The sequence below is a fragment of the Magnolia sinica genome, chromosome 17 (genome assembly GCF_029962835.1).
Source record: "Magnolia sinica isolate HGM2019 chromosome 17, MsV1, whole genome shotgun sequence".
In the NCBI taxonomy this organism is placed as follows: Eukaryota; Viridiplantae; Streptophyta; class Magnoliopsida; order Magnoliales; family Magnoliaceae; genus Magnolia; species Magnolia sinica.
In genome coordinates, this window is record NC_080589.1 from 27733474 (window position 1) to 27744487 (window position 11014).

At 40.4% G+C, this 11014-nt stretch overlaps 1 protein-coding gene across 1 annotated transcript; it reads right to left on the bottom strand.

Moving 5' to 3' along the window:
* Positions 1–1149: 1149 nt before the first annotated feature.
* LOC131231634 (uncharacterized) lies at positions 1150–5709 on the bottom strand. The gene is made up of 3 exons (XM_058227891.1): positions 5453–5709; positions 2793–4911; positions 1150–1723 (listed from the first exon to the last, which is right to left on the bottom strand). The coding sequence occupies exons 2-3, from the start codon at positions 4860–4862 to the stop codon at positions 1277–1279; spliced, it is 2517 nt and encodes an 838-aa protein (XP_058083874.1). The 5' UTR covers positions 4863–4911; positions 5453–5709; the 3' UTR covers positions 1150–1276.
* Positions 5710–11014: the final 5305 nt, after the last annotated feature.

Genomic DNA, 11014 nt, shown 5'->3' on the forward strand with positions numbered 1-11014 from the left:
TGAAGCTTCAGTCCGTAGTGGCTCTTTCCACGACCGAAGTAGAGTATTTGATAGTGATAGAAGCGTTTAAGGAAGGTGTTTGGTTGAAAGGCATGATAAATCAATTGGGGCTTCAGCAGGAAGCTGTGCCGATTAATTGTGACTGTGAAAACGCTATAAATTTTGCTAAAAATTTTGTTTATCACTCTCGTACTAAACACATTGATGTTCATCACCACTTATCCGACATGTGCTTGAAGAAGGAGGCATGACTTTCGAGAAGATTCACGCCAATGTGAATTCAATAGACATGCTCATCAAGGTTGTTCCTATAGAGAAGTTTAAGTTTTGTGCAACTTCTCTAAGCTAGGCGATGGTGTAAAAGGAAGACGGAAGGAGTGTGCATGAGAAGTATTGATGAAACTATGATGAGAGGTAGAGATAAGAGAAGATGTCAAGAAGCTACACGTTTGAAGATTGAAGACATGATGAAGATTGTTGTTGATAGATGTCTTAAATCTGTTAAATCATCAGTCTGTCGATGACAGGTTCGATGTCATCGAGCAGGCTTCGATGTCATCGAAGTCATCTTGATGCCATCGAGTATTTTCCGGATTTCCTCTATTGGTTGCTGGACATATTGGTGCCATTTTTTGATAACATCGAAGGGCTTTCGATGACATCGAAGATGTGTTCGATGCTATCGAAGCTGGTTTTAGCAATCGAAGATTTTCAGAAAATCCATGTTTTGTCGCTGGACTGTTTTGACGGCTGTTCGATGTCATCAAATGGTTTCGCGCAGAATTTTGCGGATCCACCAGATTTGTGAAATTTGCTTCCAATTTCGTTTGGGATTCTTTCTAAAACTATATATATGGGCATAAACGGGAATGAGAGGTATTCCAAGGGTTTCTAAATAGTTATAGGGTTTCAAAGGGGTGGAGTAAGGGTGAGATTTGAGGTTGTTCAAATCGAGTAAGCTTTCTCACTTTGTAATTTCTACTTTCATAGTGAAAATCTGTGGCTTTGTGCCGTGGTTTTTTCCCTGAAAGGGTTTTCCACGTTAAATCGCTGTGTTCTTCTTCCTTATGCTTGGTGATTTTCGATTGCTATCCTAGATTCATCTCTGTGTGATTCCGCCATTTTCCCAACAAAGGCCACCGTGTGGAATTAAAAATTCAACCAAAGAATCCTAAAAAATATACATTGCTTACAATTTATTGGTACTCATAAAGAATCAAGAAACTTACGCACAATTTTATTAGTTTATTGCTTGATCTCCTTGGCGGATGATAAATCAATGTTGTGATGCTTGATCGTGGCCATTAGTAAGCAATTGTAGTGCTGTGTCCACAAGTGAGTAGACAGTTGTTCTATGCCTACTTAGCCCAACACTCCCGGAAAAAACAATGAAGCATTCAAGTTCTGACGTAGTCCCGGCAACATTCTCAAGCTCCTTCTCCATACCAAGATCCTTGAAAATCTGGATATTTTTTTCTTTGGCTTTCATCATACAAATCGCCAGCTCAATCACAAACCTCCTAATTCTTGGAACTTTGGTCGATGGGTACTGGTGTTTTTTAAGTATCAACACCAGTTCTGTTACTAACTCAGTTTCATTTATGCCACTTTGATAAAATGCGATGCTTAATTCATGAGCATCCATGAATCTGAATATCTGTGCAGCAAGCCCGACTGCTACCTCCTGTAATTTCTTTTCCTCAGACATTGTTGCCTTCAGGACCTGCGGGTATAAAACCAGTTATGAATTTTTTCCCCCCTCTTATGCCTTCATCGCCCAAACATAATTTTAATCTGGTATGTGTTTGTATATTGTAACTTAAAATGATTATATTCCTCTCAAAAACAGGAAAGAAAAACACTTAAAATAATTGTACAAAACTACAAATTTTGACTGCAAATTTTTGGACTTAACAAAGGAAAGCCTGTTTGGATTGTGAGAAAAGAAATGAAAAGAAAAGGTGTAATAATTTTCTAATGATGGAAAGTTTTCCATTGTGTGTGTTTTTTTTTTTTTTTTGGTTAGCTTGTTAGTGGATACTACATGAAATAGTAAAGTCCACAGCAATTATTTCTGCTTTCCATCATTGGATTAATCATATTATGCTTTTCTTTTCTTTCCTTTTCTTTTCCTATAATCCAAACAGACGCCTTATTAAAGAAAATGCTTCATGCAGACTTAGGAAGTAGTGCTAGAGCATCTTGGTTTGAGTCCAAGTGGTGGAATCCTCTAAAAAGGACACAACAGATCCTATAATGAATTCAATTCGTAATTTCCATTTCCATTATGTAATTGAGGGACCCCTCTTTTTATTTATTTATTTATTTTAATGATTTCTTTTTATTATGCCACCACCATTGAGTTTATAGCTGACTGATATTGCTAACCATCATTTAGCTATTGCATTTATTTTTTCTCATTTCTGGTCACATATATAAAACTAATTTCGGGATCGGGCACAATCTGAAAGATCTTAGTCCATTGATGAGAAGGGGCTGGGGAAAGCTTGAACCCAATTTCCAAGGTGATGAATATAAGCACAATTGAAATTCCTAGGGAGTTATACATTTGATAACCATTTCAAATATGAATGTGTTCTGTGAATTAGTGAATACACCCTTCTTCCATGTTAGATAATACGATTGTACAGCCTTGTACAATTGTATATGGATGTATCAATCCGGCTCCGTGTAGATAGTGGATCCCGTAAACATGCATTCTTGTTATTCATGTTAGAAAGTAAACCAAAATTTTCATAATTTTCCAATAGCTTGAGCTAAAGAGAACTTACAGTTGGTGTAGCAGTAGCAACTTCCTTCAACTGAAAGTAGCAATCATCTCCATTGTAAGCACACAGATTCCGTAAAATTCTTGCCGAGTTCACACGCAGCACTGGATTGTTCAGCGCCCCAACAAGCTTCTCCACTGCCTCTAGTCTGAGAATCCGTTTGCAATTCCTCTCACTCTCCAACGCCAGCATTGCCAGAGCTTCTCCAGCCGCAACTCTCACCTTATCCTGATTTTCTAATAATCCCTGCCTGAAGAAAATGCATAACAGTTCCTTGAGAATTCCACCGGTGCTTCCAATCCTCTCTTTTGTGTCCGCATCCAGTGCCAAACTAGTTATAATCTCGATCCCCAGTTTCTGTAGCACTGCGTAATTCTCCCCATACTGTAAAATCTCTCTGATGTTGCTGACTGTGAAAACGATCTCCGAAATTTCATGCCGGAGGATTTCTCCTGTGGTGCCTGACGTGCTTGCGAGCATCTTCACCAATTGCAGGGATCGTTTGACTAGCGTAATCTGGGATTCTGCTATGAAATTGTCTCTCAACAACCTTACATCAGCATGTGTAAAATCAATAATTTTTGGCAGGAGGCCTCTTGTATTCCCAATCTTTCCACAGTTATCATGATCGTGAGCTAGTTTCTTAAGAATCAGAAGCCCCAAGAGATTGAAAGCTGAAAACTCATAATTTTCATGGTCTGCAATGATGTTTTTCTGAAGGATTTCATCAGCTGCACAGCTGGAGCTCCGGCCTGTGTACAGCAATGATGATATCGATTCCATTGCACCTGGAATTCCGGCGACCCGAAGTGAATTCTGTTTCTTTCCTGCTAGCTTTGATAGGATTTCAGCAGCAGATTTCCTTATCTCTTCTTCTGTTGGGTTCTTCCAGTTCAGCATCTCAACCAATCTTTCTATCATAGGTACTGAAGTCCCAATCTTCCGAAGTGTGCTGTTAGAGTACTGCTTGCTGGCTGCAAATTTTCGAAGGATCCTCATTCCAGTGAGCTGCTCGTCATTGGAATTTGATGCCAACAGCTCCACCGCGAAAGAAACCAGGTCCATTTTCAATCCGTCAAAGATGCTCCCATTAACACATCTCGAGTAGGCATCATAGAAGAACCGCTTGATTGAAACTAAGCCTGAATTACCGAATTCACATTCATTGTTCACCTTATGCAGCAATTTACCATAGCTTACCTTCCATTCCCAGTAGGCTTTCTCCAACAAGAACAAAAGAGCTTCAGCAAGGGCCAAAGCATAGAAAATATTCAAAGCCGACTTCCGATTCCTCTTGTCAGAATCGCCTTTGCTTAGATCCCCATAGTCCTGCTGGATAAGCCTTATCAGTGAGAGTGACACGCAGGCGGAGGCTGATAACAGCTGAAGACAGTAGAGAAACTTGCTTATGTTCTTCGTCAGGAATACCCATCCTGTATGTGGAAGTAAAGGGACTTCCTGTGTCACCCATGTTCGTGTTGCCGGATTCTGGCGATCTTGATTTCTTGATATATTGATGTTGGTGTTGTCTGTTACTTCTCGGCTGTTGTTTGTTTCTGGTCGGATGATTGAAAATGGCGGAAATAAAGTTTTCAGAGTCCGAATCAGGAAGTTGGAGCTGGATTTCAGTGCTCGGAAGCTGAACTTCCCTGCATCTGTTAGTGACCATGTGGCCTGATGTTGCCATTCGAGTTCATGACTTCGGCTGAAAATTCGCGTTCCCTCGATGAGGAGAATAATGGTGATGAACCAGAAATCCTTTTTATCCAAGGTAATGGCGAAACCTCCCAGAAGAACAACCGTGGCCCAGATGAATCCCAGTGTTCCAAGGCCACTCGCTGTTTTTTCAAGAATTGCTAGCTGAAGAGCGAAAAGGGTGAGCTTCGTTTCTGGTGCCTGATCAGCCTGTCTTACGGAAGAACCACCCGAGTTCGTGTTGCTGTCTGTCTTTTCCATTGTATCAGGGATTTCTCTCTGGGGTTCGCTGAACTTTGTGGGCAGATGCCACTGTTCGATGATCTGCAGACAAATGCTAGTTTCACCTTCTTTCAATTTGGGGCTCCTGTATTCCATGGTGCAGAAAGCTTTTGCCCTCTAATCTCTATGGAAATTCTAATAGAAACTGCCCAAAATTCCAGCAGAATAGTTGTCAGGTGATAGAAATATTCTTTCTTTTTGAACAAAAAAACAAAAAACAAAAAGGTTCTTAGTGAAACAAATGTGCAAGAAATTCCTAAACTTTTCTTTTAAAGGATAGAAATTCAAATTGTATGAAACAATAGAGAAATTGTATGATCTTCGACCCAACGATATGTGTACTGTCCTCAGGTCTCCAATTTATGAAAGTGGGTCCCATGGTTTGCTGATCCAGACTGTTGATCTGCTGGTCCCCATCATAGATGGACCCTGCCCAAAACTCCAACATTCGGTCTTGTTCACTGTTCACGTTTCATGGAAATGGTTGCTGAAAATTTCTTAACTACTTGGAGACAACTGAACGACGGGTTAGGATCATCCCATTTTGGAGACTTTGGGGTATGTCAATTGCTTGGATTGCAGAACCAGGGGCCTCACATTTTTCAGACCAATGGCCGAAGGATGCTATACAGCAATACTGATTATGTTCTAACAACTCTTGTAATGTGCTGAATTTGAATGCATACCTTATCAAAAGAACTCTTCTCAGCTTGGCCGATCGAGTTCCGCGTGATATCTACCTAATTTATGTTCGAATTGTAGTGGATTGAGCGGGAAAACGGTTTCGGAGTTTGAATGTAGGCTTTCTGAATTCAGTTGAATATGGAAAGAATGTAGTTAGATTGGAAATGGAGAATGTAGTTATATTGGAAATGGGTTTTTGATGTTGATGTCGAGAATTGTCTGATGAGGTGTTATTTGAAAATGGACAGTCCTGAATTTATAGGAAGAGAGAGAAAATGGTGATGAACACGGAAGAGGAAGGTGAGCTTGGGGTGCACGTTTGTGGCATGTACACAAGGGGAAGAGTAATAGCTATTGCTTCTCTTCTGCTTCCTTTGAGTTTCTTCTCTCTCCTTATGTTATCTTTCATTTGGGAGTTTGTTTTTTCCCTGTTTTAGTTAGTTTTGAATATTTCTTAGTTTCTTTTATGTAATGATGTTTGTCTTTCTCCCTTTAACTTGCAGCATTTTGTTGCAGTGTCTTGGGGGATACCTTTTTTTCTGTTTTACTTTTCTGAAAATTTGGAATTCTCTTTCATGAATCCTAGGAAGAGTAGTTATTTGAAATACTCTGGCAGAGTATGATCTGAGCTGTACAAATGTGTGGGCCGCCCATTTTAGATGGACGGCCCAATCCTGACAGGTTTGATTGGTGGGTAATAAGTGAACGGATGAAACGAAAAATTATATGGTCTAAGATAAATGGATGAAGTACCTGGCGATTAGGATAATCCATTCAGTCTGACTTTTGGGGCTGTGCCCCATCTATGATGGGTCATATTTGGATGGTTTGGATTGATGTGCATGTATGGAACAGGTAAGGTTGTGGCTGTGTGCACTTGTGTGGGTGGTCGTACGATGCGAGTATCAATGGTCTTCTCTCAACCAACCGAAAGTGGATTGTCTGCCCCACATGGAAGGAATCGGTCGAGGCAGATGTTCTGTGGGGCCCACCGTGTTGTATGGATTTTATACACGCTGTTCATCCATTATTTATTATTATTATTATTTTTTTCTTCAGATCAGCCCAAACTTTAGGTAGATCCAAGGCTCAAGTGGACTGCAGTGGGGATTGAACTCCCACCATTAATAACTTCTTGGAGGCCACGGGAAGCTTAGGATCAAGCTGACATTTGTGTTTTCCCTTCATCCAGGTCTTTATAAGTTATGGACAGGTTGGATGACAAATAAACATCATGGCGGGCGTAGGATGGTTCCAATAGTGGGCGTCATGATCACGGCTGATTTCTGTGGTGTGGTCCATTTAGGCCTTAGATCTGCCTATTTTCTGCCTTCTATTCTAAACTGATCTGAAAAATGGATGGACGGCCTGGATCAAACCCGTACATCACAGTCGCCCCCACAGAGTCCCTGCCAGGACCAATTTCCGTCTAGGCGGGAAGGAAAGGGGTGGATTGCGTGGTGGGCTACACACCACTCACTTTAGTACTGTGTTGATGTCACCATGTTCCGTGGAGCTAATGATGTATGTGTTATATCAACATTGTCCATCCAACTTCGAAAGATTATTTCAAGGTATTGACTTGAAAATGAGTCAGATCCAAAGTTCAAGTGGAATTGAACGTCAACCATTGAGAACTTACTAGGCCATAGAACTTTTGGATCGGGCTAAGTTTTGATCAGGCTGATATTTGAGTTTTCATTTCATCCTGGTCTGTGTAGAGGTGTACACGAGTTGAATCGAGTTGAGTTGGGCACAGCTTGACTCAGCTTGGCCGCTTGCTGACCCTAGCCTAAACTTGGCTCGGCTCGGTCCTTGAGCCTGACTGGCCAGCTCGGCTCGGTTCACTCCAACTCGGAGTCGAGTTTGAGTTAAGATTGATCCGTGTTTGTCTATGTAGCATTTTCACAAACACATAGACTGCACTTTCAAAATCTCACTGTATATAAAACAACATCAGTAATTTTACAGATATTTCATCAAACGCCTACTAGGCAACATAAAAATCAAGAAAAAAAAGGATATTTGTTTCATATACATACCTTCCTTGCCATCAGCCACACCTTGCAAGTCATTTCATCAAACACTTGGTGAGTAACATCAATGTCAAAGTAACTGAGTCACCGAACTGGTTCGATCCAAGTTCAATTCAAGTTGGGTTCAATCTGAGTCAAGTCGAGCTCGAGCAAGCTCAAACTCAAGTCGGCTTGAGCTTAGTTTCAAACCGAGTCGAATCAAACTTTTTTGAGTCAAGTTGAGTCGAGCGAGCTAATTGAGATAACTCGGTTCGTGTACAGCCTTGGGTCTGTTTGAAAATAGCATCATCATTAGTCATAAGAAGATTTTAATCATAGGTGTCATTGTTCCCATTACTTTTTTGTGGTATAGTCCACTCAAGCTTTGTATCTTTCCAGTTTTTTAGCCCGTATCTTGAAATGATATGCAAAATAGATAGAAGGTGCATATATAAACATTACAGTGCTCCTTAGAAAGTTTTATGGTGGGCGGTCAATCCCAACTGTTTCCTTTGCAGTGGTCCATCAACACATCAACAAGGTGGGTCCGCAGTAAGGGTAACACCCGGTAACACCAACTAAGGGCCCATTTGGCCGGTCGGATTGGAAGGGATTGGAAGTTAAATCCCGGGATTGGCCGGGCGTGCCAAACAGAGTCGGTGATCTGATCCCAATCCCATGGGTCTTAAGACAATCCACTGACAACCCTAACATTACCTTTAAATCCATCCAATCCACCTTAATCCATTCAAATTTGGCAGAGACGTGTTTGGTCCGAGGGATTGGAAGGGATGGGAAGGTTTAATCCCGGGATTGGCCGGGCGTGCCAAACAGATTGAATATAGCAATACAGGGATATAGCAATCCCATAGATCTCAAGACAATCCACTGACAGCACCATCATTACCTAGAAATCTATGCCATCCCCCCTAATACCATTCAATCACTTTCAATCCACCCGGCCAAATGGGCCCTAAGGTGTTACCCGGGTAACAACTAACACGCTTCCAAAATATGTGGGATGCTTTATTTAATCTGTTTTGTCCTCCAATGGGGTGGGGGACAAGCCTTCCTAGAAATGAAATCCATGCCTTTAATTCAGAGAAAGTGCATATGCTTAGCTGTCGGCCATTTCTTTATTGGGAGTGAATAAAGAAATGTGTTAAGGGCATTATGGTCATTTGAACTTGGATATCCTTAAGGGGCATTATGGCGAGCTAGCTGCGTCATTTAAAAATTGGTGGCTCAATCCAACTCACATTTGGCATTAATGTGAGCTACCTGGATCATCCAAATTGTGGATCCCATTGTGCATGGAGCATGTATTGAAAATCACACTGATATATCAAGTCTAATTATTGAATTATTGGCTATGAAATGGATGGTTAAAAATAAAAACAGTGAGTGGTCCAAATTTGTTGGAAAAATTGGATGGTTAATATCATCTTCTCCGATAATTTTTTGGCTTTGGCTCCATCTACAATTAGGCCAATGATTTGGCCGTTGTACTTTATTTATGGCAATTCCTGTAAAGACACGGATTACCGCACAAAGAGAAAATAACATGTGAAAAATCTTAGAAGACATTTGGAGCACTTTTCACGTAAGCAAAGTTGGCTTTGAGCTCGATAATACATGTCATTTGATGACAATGCGTGACCGAGAAGTTCAAAGGACAGTAAGCGGTTGAGATGAGAGGAATGGTTGGAAGAATACAAAAAGGCAGAAGGATTTGCCAGACTAATGTGGCAACAATTCATCCACCATAACGGTAGGAGTAAATAATAGAAACATGTGAGAGTATATGCATAGTAGGGAAGCTTATAAATAAAAAGAGAAATCAATAGAATAAATCGTCAATCAATTTATATTTCCTTATCATAATTTTAGCTCTATTTTAAGAGTAGCGATAATCTCTAACAGTAATCTTTAGTTGTAATATAAGTCTACGCTTTTACGCTGGACTATTTATGTTCCAATACAAATAGTTCTTCATTCAAAAAGGATCATTGCAGTCTCGCCTTGTGGTCGAATGTAAGTTTTTTTTTTTTTTTTTTGCCTGGTATACTAAAAGTCCTTTCTTATAGAAGGCAAAGTGCAACACATCTTAGTAGGAAGAATCCCACCCTTCGATAGTCGTTTGATCATCTTGTAATAATCTTGTGCGAGTGGCTGAATAGGTGACCGATCTTCTCAGGTCTCAGTCATATATGATCGCATTCGACGTATCTACCTATTTTGGCGCTTGGAGTTAAATTTGTTCGGTTTGAATTGAGTCGCACAATTGGTTCTGACATACCTATACACACCACACGTGATAAAAAACAAATCAAGAGTTAACAATTTTTAGCATGCCTGGTGGGACCTCAAACTACTAGGTTGTCATAAATATCTATTATGCACTAGTGCACAATAAGCCAGAGAGATCATAACGCTTCTAGTACTATTGAACCTCCTATACAAAAAGAGGAATGCAGGTGCAGCCAGTGCTTGAGGTGTTGCCGAATCTTGTACCCAATACTCCAAACTAGGATAGGGCATCATCATCTCGGACAAATCCTCTTAAGATAATGTCCGTTGGACTACGTGATATACAAATGGGGATTCATCATATTGTAGAGCAGTCATGAGCATAGGTTAAATAGTGTTAAATTCATGCTGAAACCTTTAATAGCTGGATGGCCAGTTAGACTGAGAGCTTGAGTAACATGATGACCATTTTTACTAAAAGAGTACCTACTGTGCCTCAACAAATTGCTCCTTAACCGATTGTTGATACTAGTTATGATGGAAATCTGGCACCAACACTAACAACACAACTAGTACCGACATCACCTCTTTTACAACGGAATACGCATCTTACTTCGGTATAGGAAGTGCATAATATTCCTTAACTTGTTGAGGTTAGATGGCCTAAATAGGAAAATAAAAATTTTGTTCCTGAATTCAGGAATCGGGAATACCTGGGGGCAATCCTTTCCTAGGAATATCCCTTATAATGGAGAATAATACTTTGTAGATCCCGAGCCATCTCTAATAGTCAAACCTCATCATGTGGACTATGACCAAATTTTGCAGGTGGTTTAAGAGGTGGCAAGCCAAATTCTTAGCCAAACTACCCCTCCCGTCTATGATAAACCATATTATGAATGAATCGACCATCAATATCCATTGTCAAAAAATTATCAACCCGATTTTACACTATTTACAGGTGATATTGGTCAATCGAAAATAAAACATATAGATCAAATTACTATAAAACATATAGGTCAATTTACCATATATAGATGACTGAGTCCGTTTGAGTCATCTAAGGAAACTTCGATGACATCGAACGACCTTTGATGACATCGAACAAAGACAATTTGTCACGCCCCGAACTTGGAAACCGGGCTCACAAAATTTCCACTCGCCGAATCCGGCGCCGACAGCCTCCGTAGAACCCTATTCTCGGCTCCTGGCACCCATTTACCAGGTTTCGATCCTGGGATACTACAAGGAGGATTTATAATCATTAGTCTGATTCATAATGAGCATAACCAAAAGCAT